We start from the raw sequence: 16,641 nt of genomic DNA on the forward strand, positions 1-16,641 counted from the left end.
CCCTCTAAGTACTATAGTTTAAAGCTGCAAGTTATGGTTTGTAGTTTCAAATGTTTAACAAGTTTGGGGTTTAAGATTAACTTTCATTAAAAAAAATTTATCAACAATAGCAACAACTTAATAATCCTAGCAATAGCATAGCTATTGATAGGGTTGAGGAGGAGGAGGAGGAGGAGGAGGAGGAGGAGGAGAGGCAGACAAACTTACCTATAACCCAATGATAGAGAAATTGCTTCAAAAGAGATCCCTAGCTCCAAAATCAGACAATCCTTTCGAAAGTTACTTTAAAAATCATTGCCTTTACCCATGATGTAATGGTCAAGTAGTATGGTGTTCACTTTTCAAAATAGAGGTTGTGGGATTGCAATGTTATGAGGATTTTTTGTGAAAATGTTATGAATCTACTAGTTAAGAAAAAAAATAAAAAAATTCATTGATAGTTAACGAATTGCCATGGATAATTCTGTTACATATGAAATATGATTGTTCTTTGGAAGTTACTAAACCAATTACCTATTTACAACTAGGGCTGGAAATTTAGTCATGTTACCCGAATACATGGCACGAACGTACACGACTTTTACAAGTATCGGGTATGGCCTTAACAAGTGCGCACAAACCTTTATCCGATTCTCCCTCTCCAGATCTCTGGTAGCCCGATGGTTTCCCTCAACATCTTTGGCAGTCACAACCTTTCAATTCTCCGATATGCCTCTCCACATCTCCGATTCTCCTACAGTCCGACCTCCCCGCAGTTGAAGTTGCGCCTCCGGCCACTGAACGACCAAACCCTTATCCGATTCTCCGGCAGCTTCGTGTCTTATCGTGTATACTTGGTATTAACCGGTTCGGTTTTGTGTTTGGGATACATGTAGATGATAGTTTTTTTGTCGTGTACAGATATATACATGTTACGTGTTCATGTCTTATTATATTCGTGTCTTATTGTGTACGAGTATATACGATATGTCAGCCCTATTTACAACGATTGCTAGTTACTTTCGCAATAACTTTGTAGATGCCCTCCCCCCCCCCCCCCCCCCCCATTAGATTGATAAGTATTTGGTAATTTAAAAAGAAATCACGGGTGGTCCTTTTTCTTTGGAGTTGAGGCAATATAAGAACAATAACTTTGTAGATGCCCCCCCCCCCCCCCCATTAGATTGATAAGTATTTGGTAATTTAAAAAGAAATCACGTGTGGTCCTTTTTCTTTGGAGTTGAGGCAATATAAGAATAAGTGCAACCTCTTCTACTCTTTCCCTCCAAAAAGAACATGTTAAATCTTGCTTAACTACATCCTCAAAACTTATATTGAACACAATGAAAACCACAAGATTTCCTTCTTATGATGAAAAGGAGACACTCCAATACTTGGAAACCAATATGGCCTAATACTCACTTCTGATCCAAATGGTGGCATATGGAATGAGGATGGATAAATCATCCCTAAGAATATTATTATTAGTGAGTGTGGTTTTCTTTATTTTTTTTAGTGTAGGGAGTGGTTTAGGGTAATACAAGTGGAGAAAAGTGAAAATATAATGGTATTTTTCTATATTTGATCTATTAATTTTTTAATAATTTCTTTATAGTGATTGTAAGTGAAGAAAACAGCCAACGTAATCATAAATGTATAAAAATAACTATTTAATTGAAAATATAGTATTTTCAATATAATTTTAGGTTTGTAGAAAGGGGAATAGATGTGAACGCTCTAAGAACATATATAACGGGGCTACACCACATCATTACAAAGGGGCTTTCATGTGTTTTTTTAGGTACAAGCGTTAGTCAAAAAAAAGGGGCATGGGCATGGGCATGGGCATGGGCATGGGCATGGGCATGGGCATGGGCATGGGATTGAGAGGTGTGTGTTTATTTATTTAATTTTTCTAAACCAATTACAATCACACACTAAAAAATAGATTGGGATTATTTGGAATGAAAGAACCACTCTCTTCACCCTTAATTATGGGTGCCTTAATAGTACTGTCATCATTTAGGGGTGTTTGAGATTCCTTATTTTGTCTATTTATATTTTTTCATTAAGTTAATAAGTTACAAAAGTGTAATTTTTGAAACTTTTTCTCTCACACTATAAGCAATCCAAAACACTTTATTACTTTTCAAAAAGTTTATAAGTTATAAGTTGGTGAAAATAAGCAATCCCAAACACCCCCTTAGTGTCCATCCAAACAGTGGCGGGTCTAGGAATTTTTTTCGGGTGGTGCACAACTTTTATATGTTTCAGTTTCACCAAGTCGGTTATATAAAATTCCGGGTCGGTTTGAGGTCCGGGTCGGTTCGATGGTTCGGGAAAAGTTCATTACATAATAAAAATACGATAAAATAATAAAAGAGACACCGTAATTAGAAATTAAAAAACACATAATATCAATATAATAGTCTTTACGAATTAAAAAAAATGCTTATAGTTGTTCCCTACGAGTCTTCATCTTTTGAAATCGTTGCATTACTTCTTCAATCGAAACTTGTTGGGGGGAATTCCCTTTCAATGTAACAAATGCAAGAATCGTTCATGTATTCATCACCCATCCTATTACGCAAATCCGTTTCACATTCTTCATTGAAGAAAAACATCTTTCAACACTTGTCATTGCAACCGGCAAAACTAATGATAACTTTATTATACACTAACGGATAATCAATGTGTAATCTTGTTTTCACCATTATTTTAGCAAGATCACCTAAGCCACTCAAGTTGGCAAACCGCTTATCTTCTTTCACGTTAGTAATGTAGTGGCCAAGTTCATATGCAATCTTCTCCTTTTCATCAATATCAAACTCACATGGATACATCTCGGCCAAGTTTAAGAAGTTTACTTTACTAAAGGCACTAAAATTACAATACGGGCTCAAAGAACTCATATTAGTAAGCAATTTAGTGGTTACCTCATTAAAGCGGCTTCTAAGCTCTTGAATTTGCATATCGAGAACCGTGTTGAAATTATTAACCACATAGTGATGATGATTGGTGATACCGGTCTTCTTTCTTTTAAATCTCGGGTCAACATACTCGGCTTCCATATCAACCACTTCAATTTCATATTTTTCACAAAAGGATGTGACATCTGCCAAAAGTGAGTCAAAACCTTCAAGTCGATATCTTTTTAGGCCTTCTTCAGTTAACTTAACTCGCTTAACTGCATTCAACATATCTTGATCTTTTCTTTGAAGTGCTTGACATAATGTGTTAGTAACATCCAAGATGTATTTCATCAAATGTAAATAAAATACAAAATTAAAAGTTTTCATGAATTCTTGAAGCCCACGTGATTCATTTTGGTGATTTGAAAACTCTCCCGATTTTTCTATATATTCAAGGACGTCAATAACACTACTATATAAAGTAAGCAAACAGAGAATTGTTTTTTCATGAGAACTCCAACGTGTATCCCCAGCTCTTGCAAGTGACAATTCTTGATTCTTTCCACTTCCGGTTTCAACTTCCGAATTCAATCCCAAACTTTTTTTTGACTTTCTCTTAACAAATCTATTCTTTTACAAGATCCACCAACAACATTTACTAAATTTGATAATTCTTTATAAATTCTGTAAATCTCATAATGTTTGGTTGTAAGGCCCACAACAACAAGTTGAAGTTGGTGAGCAAAGCAATGAACATAATATGCTGAAGAATTTTCTTTCAAAATTGAAGCTTTCAAACCATTAAACTCACCGGACATGTTGCTTGCACCGTCATATCCTTGGCCTCTTACCCTACCAATACTCAAATTGTGGCGAGCAAATAATTCATCAATTGCAGCTTTAAGAGATAACGCGGTTGTTTCCATAACATGAACAAGGCCACTAAATCGCTCATTCACAAATCCTAATTTATCAACATATCTTAAAACCACGGTCATTTGTTTTTTTTTAGAAATATCTCTCGATTCATCAACTAATATAGAAAAGACATCATCATCAAGTTCTTCAAATATCCTCTTTAATACTTATTCTGCAAAACAATTACAAAGTTCTTTCTAGATTGATGGAGACGTCATTTGATTATTCCCAGGAGCATTACCTAATATAACATTACCAATTTCTTCACTTAGTTCTCCAAACACTTTTAAGAACTCAATAAAATTTCCCCTGTTAAGAGATTCTTCAGACTCATCATGACCACAAAAAGCTAATGAACCATTCAACAATGCTTTGGTAAGTATGTAATCGGATTCTATATTGTTTTTTATGTATATCTGTTTCTTTATCAATGGCCACAGGTATAGATTGAGCTTGGTTAAGTAAGTCTTTCCCCTTTTTACGTGCTTTGTTGTGAAAACTATTGATTTTACCAACATGATTGCTAAATTTCTCCCGACACCTATTCCAACATCGCAATACTTCACTTAGAAATGCATCATTTTGTCCACTTTCCTTAAACAAGTAACAATGCAAACAATACACTTTATCCGCTTTGACACTATATTCCAACCAATTTCCAAATTCACTAGTGTACCATTCCTCAATAAAGCGTCATAATTTACCACTAAAATTTGTTAGAGGAAAATCATGCCCGGTTGGTTGACATGGACCTCCAAGTAGATATGCCCGTCTAATTTCATCTTTTTGACTTGGGTGATAAGATAAAATTGGTTGCCTTTCGGAAGGATCCCATGGTAGATCATCCAAATTTATTTTTGATGGTTTACTACTTGAAGATGATGATCCAAGGTTCGATGGTTCATTTTGATAATATCTCTTCATATTCAAAATACCTACAAATCAACAATTACAACTAACAAATTTAAAACCAATAATCTAACAAACTAAAACTAAATTTAACAAATAACTTAATAATTAAGTAGTTAACACTTAACAATTAAGAACAACTGACATATAACAATCAATTATTAACTTCAAAGTGGGAGGATTCGAGACTTCGAGTAACAATAGGCAATGGCCGGACTCCGGAGGACGGGGATGGGGGATCAAAAACGGGCTGCATAGTGGCTGATAGAGGACGGTGGACGGGGACGGCGTTGGTCAGGGGCTGAGTGGCTGACGGAGACGGAGTGGCTGTGCGGGGCAGCGGCTGTGCGACGCCGGTGGTGGACGGTGTTGACTGGTGAGGGGCTGAACTAGTGGTAAGGGTGAAGAGAGCAAAGAGGCGTTGTGTTTGTGTTTGTAAAAAACAGTAAAAAACCCTAACATCAGTTAGGGTAAATCAGTAAAAAAAAGTTAAAAAAACGGGAATCGACCTAGCGACCTCCGGGTTACAAAATCAGGATCTTACCAGCTGGACAAGGAACTTATATATTTATTAGGTGGTTCCTTTCTAATTTATATGGTGGTTCCTTTATTATTTTATATATATAATTACACTATTATTTCGAAACTCGGGTGGTTCCGAGGAACCACCCGTTTCAACCGTAGATCCGCCCCTGCATGCAAATGACGCTGAATCAACCCTCTCATACGTTATCGATACTTCTATATCCTTTATCTTTCATTGGTTTTCCCAAGTTTTAGGAAAATCATTGTAGGTTATAGGATTTCACTGATCATATGCCATAGACTCATAAATAATTAGGGTGATGTTATTGTACAATAATTCTTAACGTACGACAGGTACACGACACGTTCAAAGGCACAAAAAAACGCTCAAAGGCAAAAACACTAAAACGCTTAGCCAAAAACCTAAAAGCTCAAACACGGTTTTCATGAGGAAAGGTAAAAAATTGATTGATTAACGATCTAAAACTGTTTATTTCGGTGAACCAATGATTAATTGGATATGTATTGACGATTTCGAGATCTTGTGATGTGATTTCGTGAATCGATTTCATGAATATAAGTATTCTTGTACCTAATGTATGTTAAGCAATTATTGTATTGTATCTTTTCTCTTGCTTAATGCACAACAGGTATGCGACACGCTTAAAGACAAAAAACAAAAACGCTTAAAGGCAAAATACTAAAACGCTCAAAACACTCAGCCAAAAACCTAAAACGCTCAAAAACGGTATTCGTGAAGAAAGGTAAAAAATTGATCGATTAACGATCCAAAACTGTTTATTTCAGTGAACCAATGATTAATTAGATATGTATTGACGATTTCGAGATCCTGTAATATGATTTCGTGGATCGATTTCATGAATATAAGTATTATTGTACCTAATGTACATTAAACAATTATTGTATTAATAATTTATATCAAACCTTTTTTATAAGAAAAACAAAAACTCTCCCTTATGACCTTATCCATTCATATGAGAAATAGGATGATAATTGATATGTAGTACGGTGATCGCATAGCATGTTCTTAAAGTATAAGAAACCAACTAACATATCACAAAATCGATGCATTTGAAAAGATGCAACACATGTAATGTATTTTTGTCTTCTTAATCATTGATTTGGAAGTAAAAAATGTTACAAAACCTTCAATATTATGTCAAATTTTTAGGAATATTGGTTTTAAATAATCCAAACTATGCCCTATTGGTAAATATCAGTTCCAACTTTACACTTGTCTGCTGGAAGTACCAACTATTTGTGTATTTGTTTTTAACGGGCCGCGACTAACGGATGTTAACTCCGTTAGTCTTATGCTTATGTGGCATGTCTAGTTGGCAAAAACTTGATTACGTGGCACGCTTTGTTGTCAAATTATATCTTATGTGGTAGCTTACATGGCAATTATAATCTCATATCTTCAAACCAAAACCAAAAACCCAGATCGTCAAACCAAAACCCATATCTTCAAACCCACACACCTTTCAACTTCATTCAACATACCCAGATCTTCAAACCAAAACCCAGATCTTCAAACCGACCACCGCCACTCTACTCACGCGGGCCACCACCGCCGCTACCCTGCTTACTAAAGGACCATTGTCTCAAACCCTAAATACAAGCATTCAGAATATCAAGTTTGGAACGGATCTGGGTTTTGTGAACTCCGACAAGATTAGGGCAGAACTCCGGCAAGTTGGGGATTGAGGTTCCGAAGAGCTCATAAGTGAGAGATGATTTTCCGTTGAGCTCATTCGTATGGGTGGTGAGAGAAGATGTCCAGTTGCAGGTGGTGGTCGGAGAAGATGATCGGAAGTTGTAAGTACAGTGGACGACTGACAAAATCTGTTTGGATCTCCACCGTCGGTGATAATGATGGGGGGTTGTGGGTTCCAGTGGTGGTTGCTGTTGATGGGCATGGTGGTGGTCGGGGTTCCGGCGATGGTTGCAGGGGTGGTGGATTGGTGGTATTGTGGTGGCTGTGGGTTGTAAAGAGTGGAGTTGATTTTTGTTAGGTTGAAGATCATATGATGAAGATGATGGGTTTAGTGGTGGGATGGACACAGTCAGCCGCCACGTAACGTTCCACGTAAGATGATTTTTGACAGCTGGGATGACCACGTCACACAAAGACTAACGGAGTTAACATCCTTTAGTCGCGGCCTGTTAAAAACAAATACACAAATAGTTGGTACTGTCATCAGACAAGTATAAAGTTGGGACTGATATTTACCAATAGGGCATAGTTTAGATTATTTAAAACCAATTTTTCAATTTTTTAATGTTTAAGTTACGTAACCAAATTAAATATAACAGTTAAAAAGATCATTCAATAATGTATAAAAAATTATATAATGTTGTCTTAAACCATATATGTCGAATTTAAAATACCTAGAAGGCTGGGAGATTTTGATTGTAAGTTTGTTGTGATGTGTGGAAAGCTCCACTTGATACCGTACACCGTCGGTCCGGCTATTTCATATCATTCATTTGTCTAAGGCTGAGGGGTGCGGAGCGCTAGTCAGGGCGCGTGAGGGACTTCGATAGCGCCCCGGGGCGCGAGAGCCACACCACCGGGGCGCGAGAGGGGCGCGAGAGGGGCGCGAGAGCGGAAAACGAGGCAGGCGCCAGGAGGCTCGCGCGCGTGAGTGGCTGTGGGAAATGGGAAAGAGCCGTTGGAAGGCTTTAATAATGAATAAAAATATTTTTTTTTTTAAACAAAATCATCTATATATATCACAATACATATATCACAATACATATCAAACACAACCATTCTCACATACTACAACCAAAACGAATATCACACACCACACCCAAAACCCAAAATCACCCTATCTTCGAAACCTTTTTTTAAAAACATGTCTGGAAATTGGTACCCAAACCTAGATTCAGATTACCCTTACGACGATTTATGGTCGGCACCGGAACAACCGATGTAAATAAAAAGTTAAATAAAAAAGTTAAATGGCTTACAAATTTATTTACATAATTTTGCAGCCGACTACCAAAAGAGCAAGGTCTTTTGGACAAAGGTTAGGGAGACGTTCTTTTGATCGAAGAAGACGAAGCCGAAGAATAAGAATAATGTTAATGTGTTTTTTTAATTTTTTTTAATTAATGTGTTTTTTTAATTTTTTAGTACTTTAATTTTTTTTATATATTAATGTGTTTTTTTAATTAATGTGTGTTTGTTTAAATAATTACTTGTTTTTTTAATAATACGTTTTTTTAATACATTTATAAAAAAATAAAAAAATAAACCGCTCGCGCCCCCTCTCGCGCCCCTCCACACCATGCCCCGGGGCGCTATCACCACTACCAATACCCATCTTATCAAGTTTCTTTCTCTGCCACACGTCACAATATTATTGGATGGCGCCCCCACTCACGCCCCCTCTCGCGCCCCCCACACCCCTCAGCCTAACACAAGTTGGCTTCATTTTCAAATACAGTTAAGACAAATATTATGAGATTATTTTTATATTAGGTTTAATAACTGCTAAACTTTGATAATAACAATAACTTTTAAAAATAACCTATTAAAGAAGTGCAACCCATGATAGACATGTGGTGCAACTTGTGATATTCGATTATTCATTTGCTATTACGTCATAGGGTGTCGATTATTCATTTGCTAATACGTCATGGGGCGTTCATTGTTTGATTCAATCGGATTTGACAAAATAATTATTGTTATTGGTCGAACCACTTAACTACCGTTTTAAAGAATGACAAATCAATGCATTCTGGTTATATAGCCCGATTGATCTACTGGTTTAGCGGTTTAACATATTTGGTTTTGATGATTTGAATATATATATTTTGTTATTTCATTTGTTAAAACTGATAATTTGTCTAGATAATGATAAATAACAAATGTGGTTCACGTATATAATAGAAATACTTAAACCGACATACCATGCAAACAGATTTAATTTACATGACCGGTTTCAAATTTTAAACCGGAATGAATAGTTAAACAGTAAACCATCCAAACCGAACCGTTTGGATCTCAAACTGATCGAATTTGGTTCCTATTAATCTATCATAACTAATCTACACTGTACACTCCCTTGTGCAAAATTCTCTAAAAAAATTTAAAAAAAAAACTATTGTTTATATAGACTATCCAACGATTTTTTATGTAGAAGTTCCTTTATCATTATTGGGGTATATTATGTATTGTGATCAATCATATATTTTCTTTTCCAAACAATATATACAAGTTGTTTTAATTTCAAACCAAATTTGAATATAACATTAGCAAGTAATGTCTTTCTCTATTATTTACACGCAAGTGGGCAACTATGCTCAATTTAGCGTTTAATTATATATTATTAAATCAATCCCTTATTAATTATTTTTCTCTCATTCTTTTCAACATTACCCTCTGCATGATTAACTATAAATCAAATACTTAACTTTTGATATTTAGTTTCGAATATAGTTAAGTGCCTGTTATAGACTATATTCATGTTATGTAATCTCTGTCTCTTAACTATTGCTTCATTAAAGAGAGTAAAATTGAAAGAGTAAATTCTCTTAACTATTTCTTCAAATTTTATGCCTCAACTCTTTAATTTTTCAATAGAAAAATATATACATATATATACGCACATATATGTATATGCATATTACAGTTAGACAAAAGACCTATAAGATTAAATATCTAGTAGAATTAACATGTGTTTTAGTCAATATATATTATACATAGTAAAAGTGTTAAAGGAAAATATCTATATGTATGTACATGTAAAATTAACCAAATAGTAAAAAGTGTAGAAGGAGAAAAGTGTCAATTTGGACATTATAATAATATATGGTAACAAACACTGTGGAATGCGATGCTAATGTACCTTCAAAAATCCTGTTTCCCACACGGAGAAAATCTTCAGTGATGCCATACATGCAATTTACCAAGGACCATTTCCCTTTTCTTATATACATATATAATTAATAATATTTATTTATAACATATATAAGCTTTATAAAAAAAAAAGAAATACATTTAGGAATTAGGATATAACATAATTAATGTCCTTGTGGATTTTGTTTGCCGGTCACTCTCTATACAGCTTGTTTTGCCTTTTAAATCTTTCCAATTGTCCTTTTTTCTTGCATTAAACAAATCCCTCAATTCACCAATATATTCTTTAAAAAAAGAAAACCCTATAAAACCCTACACATTCTTCCCCTAAACAACTAACATCATCCCCACCTTCCTACCACTCCCTAAAATCACACAAAATGTGTACCATGGAAGACATGATGAGCAATAACATCAAACACACATGCTCCTCAACCACAAAGCCACTCTCCATGCACAAAGACTCTTGCATCATCTCCAAGATCAAGCCCAAGATTCGCATAATTCACATCTTCGCACCCGAGATCATCAAAACCGACGTTGCCAATTTCCGGGAATTGGTTCAACGCCTCACCGGGAAGCCGGCTGAAAAGAAGAAGCTGAAAAAAAGAAAAGAGTCCCACAAGAGATCGAATTTTTCGCCCACGGGGTTGGAGGTGAGGGAGAAGATCAAAGGGGAGGAGGAGATATGGGTGGGAGCGAATTCGGGTGGCGGGTTCTTGGGTGGGTTTGGTGATCTTGATGGGTTCATGCAAGAGTTTAGTCAGCATAACCATGGGCTTGCACCGGTTATACCAAATCTTGATACACCTACTTTGGTTAATTCTCATTTGGAGTATGGGTTTGGGGAAAGATCACTTAATTTTCCTACCTATAGCTAATTAATTAATTTCTTTCCGAAATTCTTCCGGTTTAATTAGGTTTATTAATATTAATTATATCTAGTCTTGATTCATGGCTAATTGATTTGATTAATTATTTGTGTTTGGTGTTGTTTGTTGTTACTTGTTAGTTGACTGAATCTATATATGTACCCTTTGGATCAACCGATCATAGTTAACTGGTATTTTGAGCCAGCAATTTATCGATCGTTTCAGATTGAAGAAGTTTAATTAATTCAAACAAGATGTGTATAATTAAAGTCAGTCTTTGTGAATTTGTGGATGGATATATGCTAACCGGGTGAATCTTACAAAATCAAAATAGGATATTTTCTTTTCGTACTTATATATTTGTATGTAGGGTTATGATCAAGCTCCAATATTTGTTACTTTCTCCAAAGCACCATGGGTTAGGAGTTGTCAATGATTAGGGGTCGTACTAATCTTCTTTGTATCGTTCCAATTTTATTGGATGTCTCCGAAGGGACACCATGGGTGCGGTCATGGTGCTTGTCCTCCCATGTAGAGTTCTTATGAGTAATGTACTAGCAACATAAAAAATAATACTAGTAATTTATCAATTGTTTTATGATTTGATGATGTTATTTTGATATAATGTGGTGGTAGAATGGTAGATGACCGTTTATAGACATAATTCGATATTTAAAGTCAAATTTGATCTTAAGGTTGTTATGATCAAGTCAAATGTGATTAAAATGGATGTGTGTCAGAGTTAGTTACTGCCAATTTGTCAGCCATTTGTTGTGAATGATCATCGCCTCCTAGTGCCGGATTCACACAATCACTAGTTATGATATCTTCACTTGGTGCACATGAATGGGTTGATCAGCATATTAAAACAAGTTCATGCGATATTGGTTATGTTGATTAATTACAACTTTTTATGACCAGACGTCCAGACCTTCAACATAAATTGGTCCCCACATTAAACTTAATATTAGCAGGTCTTGGTTCTCCTATTGTCGACATATGTAACGCCTATAATTTTCTGTGTATTACCTGGAATAATATTTAACTAATTATTTTATTAGAATTGGAATTGGAATTGGAATTGGAATTGGAATTAATTAACTTATTTTATTTACAATGGAGTACTGAATTAAGCTATCATTGCCGGTTAGTTAAAAAATGATTGAAAAGTCGACAGAAGTCAATGCCTTTATTATAAAGAATAATATAAATCATCGTAATCGTACAAAAAAATCTTATCGATAACAAAGTTATTGTAAAATTTTTATAACAAAGAATATCCAATCCCATAATATTTCCTTATGAGAGGTTGTCGGTTAAAATTCTCACGTGAAAGATGTTGTTCTGAGATAAGCTAAGGGGTTTTCCCAGTTGTGATCGTGGGTTGGATTCTCGCCTGAAACATTTTAATTTGACTGATCATGAACGTAATTTAATCGACTTAATATCGGTTTTAGTTCCAATGTTTTGTAATTTTGAAAATTTGGAGAAGTTTCCAAATTTTGAAATCTCATTTATAAATGTTTTTTTTTTTAGCAATTGCAACATTCAGAATTCAATAAATCTCATTTATAAATGGTTTTGTTGTAATTGTTTGAACACTTACAATTCAATAAAGTTTATAGCTTCTTTCTAAGAAGCTAGAGCACTATACTTCATTCTTATCTTAATAATTACACTAAAAAACATTATATATTTTTTTTTAATTAAAAAATATTTTTTATACCTTTATCATTATAGTTTTTCTTCCTCTACTCACAAACAATTCGACAAATATTAAAAAATAAATAAGGACAAACAAAGTTTTCTCAAATTTGCAAAAGTAACTACATTTTCTTTCTCCATCTTATCATTTATACTCAAACTTACCTTATAATTTGCAAATTCTCCTCACATAATTTTAAGGGATGAGTTGAGAATGCTCTTATGGATAAACATCCACTGATTTCTTACATTTTTGTGATGAAGAAAATGGTTGTCGCTAGGAATCTAGGATTGTCCTCGTGGATCTAAATGCATACTTACTTAGAATTAAAGCCTGTGATCTTCCAATTTGATGTTGGGAAATAGATTTTAATGCGTACGTGTTATTAGGAGCTGATCATTGAGAACTTGATTCTCACATTTATGGGGTTCTCGAATCATATGATTGTGAGGTACAAATGTGTGCAAGTAATTCGAAAATAACACCTTAATTATAGGATACATACAATGTTGGCTTTCTTTTTCATAAGATACTTTATTTGGTAAGTTCAGAAGCATTCTAACACATAATAAGATCTACGTACATATATATTTACTTACTAATATGTTTCTTAGTGATGAGTACATGAGGAAACATCGTGAACTCTGGTAAGGGTACTTGGGTTGTGTTGGAACTTGGAACTAAAGTACGAAACTGCTATTTAGGCATTTGTAGCGGTTTAACAAAAAGTCCTGCCACGTCAGAAAATTTTCACTAAAACATGGCATAATTCAACTAAAAACACAATTATATATATGTGTGTGTATGTGTGTGTGCGTGCGTGCGCGAGCGTCCATATGTTAGTGAAAGAGTGAACGCATCCTCTTTTTTGACTTGGCACAATAGTATAGCGCCCAAAGGAGCTCATCACCGTTTGGCACCTTCTTCCTGATTTTGTGCGTGTAGTGGTTTGGCTATGAAATTGTGGATGAGGTGGCAGGGCCGCCACTTGATCACGCCACCTCACCACACATAGCCTTATAGAAAAGAGTATTTGGCTTACGTTGGACTACCAAACAATAACCAATAGTTTATGGTGGTTCACCAAATATGTGTTGCCCACTAGATTAGGGAGATACGCGTGACTTGGCTTGAGCATATCTAAAAATTGTAGAGTCGTGTTTCGTTCATGTAAAGAGATAAATTTCATATTTTTACTAGATGTTTTGGATCTAATTTCATATTTATAGGTAAATTGGACTTCATTATCTCATATTGGATGCAATATGAGATAAATTAAACTGCTCCATAGGCTTAGTGTATATATGTCCCCTACATCATGGTTTGCAATAACTTATGTGATTGTACTTTTAGGTTGACCCAAGGGCCACGACCATTTGAGATTAAGTTTAGGCATTACTTTTGGGGATTCTACTGCATATTCTCTTCTTCCACAAGAACACAACTGTTTAATATATATGATATGCTGTATAGCTGGTATATGATCAAATATTGGAATGTTATATATCTTCTATTATAATATATTCATATTTATTATCACAAGTTGATGAGTTCATTTTACCGGGAAATGTAACATCCCGGCCTCTCGTATCACCAATATTGTTCGCTTTGCCCCCGATGGGTTGTCTATACGGGAACTCACGGTTTTGTTTTTGGTTGCCCAGGTAGAGACTTCCCAGGTGGTCACCCATCCTAGTACTACTTCCACCTAAGCGCGCTTAACCGTGGAGTTTTCATGTGCTCCACAGCCAACTAAGCCCAAAACGCGTTGGTGATTGAAGAGGCGGGACATTTACTTATGAACCAAGGATCTCTCTTGTCCACGGCCGATGTGGGATAGCCTAAGAGTGGGACGATGTTGTGTTTGCCAAGGGTGTTACAAACAACCCCCCTTTGGACTCATCGTACTCGATGAGGCATGTCCCATCATCCCGAACGGCACAAGAGTAGATCTGATATCACTTGTAACATCCCGGCCTCTCGTACCACCAATATTGTCCGCTTTGCCCCCGATGGGTTGTCCATCCGGGAACTCACGGCTTTGTTTTTGGTTGCCCAGGTAGAGACTTCCCAGGTGGTCACCCATCCTAGTACTACTTCCACCTAAGCGCGCTTAACCGTGGAGTTTTCATGTGCTCCACAGCCAACTAAGCCCAAAACGCGTTGGTGATTGAAGAGGCAGAACATTTACTTATGAACCAAGAATCTCTCTTATCCACGGCCGATGTGAGATAGCCTAAGAGTGGAACGATGTTGTGTTTGCCAAGGGTGTTACAGGAAATGTCCATTAGGCCATGTGTAGTGGGGCTCCGGCTGGGACGATTTTGGGCCGAACACCGCCCCCCCACCCCCCCCCCCCCGGCGATTTTTGGGCGAAAAGGGGCGGGGGCGGGGTTAGTTAATCGCCTGCGTGTTTGAAGAATAATAATATAATAATAATGTTACCGTTGGGGGTAACGGCTATATATAAAAAAAATTAATTTAAAAACTTAATATAAATATCAAACCAATTAAACCATTTTCACCCTATCATACACCCTTCTTCTCCATTTCATACAAAATTCATACCCAAATTCTTCAAAAAATTTAGCAAAATGAATCCTGCAAACAACTCGAACCAACCGACACTCGTGGAAGTCGCCGCTACCATGCGAGAAATCATAAAAAAACAAAAAAAATGTGTCGAGGAACTCAACGATGTCATGAAAGAAACCGGCAAACAACACGAAAAGATTGACCAAATGTTGGAATTGCGGGAATTGAGTGAAAAATATGAATCCCTCAAAGCGGCCGGGTTACACGAAAAGGCCGCATTATTGCAACGACAACGAATTGAAAAAATGCGCAAATATTATGGATATTAGTATGTTATTTAGTTATGTTTTTTAATATTTTTAGTTATGTTTTTTTTTAATTTTAATGCATTATTAGTTATGTTTTTAAATTTTTTTGTATTTCTTTTTAAATTTAATGCATTTTTATTTAATTATCTAAATAAATTGGTTTTTATTTAATTAGTTTAGTTATAAAAAGAAAATAATAAAATAACACACTGTGGGCCCAACTTGTAGCCCCTATACCATTACATCCCAAAAACAAATTTCCACTTCATGCTGACTGGGCGTCACGTGTCACAATTCGCCCCTAATTGTAGCCACCCCACTATACATAGCCTTAAAGTCCTTTTTTGTTTTCTAACCATTAATTTTTTTATTTTTCACATTTTATCTTTCGTGAGGCTCAAACCTTAGCTTTCATTGGGTATCTTTACCATCACATCAAAAAGGGTTTAGCTTAAAAACTTAAAATAGAGAACTAATTTATTGCAAGACATGCCTTTTATTGTTGTAATTATTACATTTTGTTTTAACTTTTATTTTTAAAATTAATTATAAAATAAATTGTTCAGATTTTGTTATTTATGTTCTTGCAATCATTTATATTTGACACAAAAGGTTTCTGTTCATCATGTTTATAAAAGGACATCAGAGTGAATATTATCTATTGAAAAAAAAACTAAAAACTAAAAGAAATAGTAATATTATAACATTCTTTCAAAATGCAAAGATAAAATAGAAATAAATTAAGGTTTTTGATATTACCATGTCACTATCTAAAAATCCAACCAACCATAGAGAATTTAGTAATATTGTCATATAAAAAAATATCACAACATGTTAAGTTGTAGCCTAGTGATGGCATATCACATACGCGTAGAAAAAAATATATATGGACATCATATTGATCATTTTAAAACTTATTAATTTTCTTCACTAATCCAATTATTAATTAATAGGGTCTACACCGTATTTAATACTTGTAAATATTAATTTTTAATCAATTTCTTTTATGCGAAAAGCCTTGAAGTCAACATCTATGTTTTATTATTTTGACATTATTATTTTGGTGGGTTTACTTTATGCGATTACA

The 16,641-nt window shown here is 35.1% G+C and overlaps 2 protein-coding genes and 1 pseudogene across 2 annotated transcripts; 1 reads left to right on the top strand and 2 right to left on the bottom strand.

The window, feature by feature from the left end:
- Window positions 1-2,606: 2,606 nt before the first annotated feature.
- Window positions 2,607-3,242, bottom strand: LOC143567753 (uncharacterized). The gene has a single exon (XM_077054082.1). The coding sequence runs from the start codon at window positions 3,240-3,242 to the stop codon at window positions 2,607-2,609; it is 636 nt and encodes a 211-aa protein (XP_076910197.1).
- Window positions 3,243-10,143: 6,901 nt separating this feature from the next.
- On the top strand, window positions 10,144-11,226 carry LOC143567757 (VQ motif-containing protein 25-like). The gene has a single exon (XM_077054084.1). It carries the CDS (start codon window positions 10,515-10,517, stop codon window positions 11,013-11,015), a length of 501 nt encoding a protein of 166 aa, XP_076910199.1. The 5' UTR covers window positions 10,144-10,514; the 3' UTR covers window positions 11,016-11,226.
- A 218-nt stretch (window positions 11,227-11,444) lies between these two features.
- Window positions 11,445-11,503, bottom strand: LOC143567761 (U6 spliceosomal RNA; annotated as a pseudogene).
- Between the last annotated feature and the right edge of the window lie 5,138 nt (window positions 11,504-16,641).

Source organism: Bidens hawaiensis, unplaced genomic scaffold (assembly GCF_021521415.1).
Source record: "Bidens hawaiensis isolate Kalapana, Puna unplaced genomic scaffold, B.hawaiensis_p1.1 tig00023626_1, whole genome shotgun sequence".
NCBI lineage: Eukaryota > Viridiplantae > Streptophyta > Magnoliopsida > Asterales > Asteraceae > Bidens > Bidens hawaiensis.

Coding starts and splice junctions, on each gene's coding strand:
- LOC143567753 (XM_077054082.1), bottom strand. CDS start 3,242: ATGAAATACATCTTGGATGTTACTAACACATTATGTCAAGCACTTCAA.
- LOC143567757 (XM_077054084.1), top strand. CDS start 10,515: ATGTGTACCATGGAAGACATGATGAGCAATAACATCAAACACACATGC.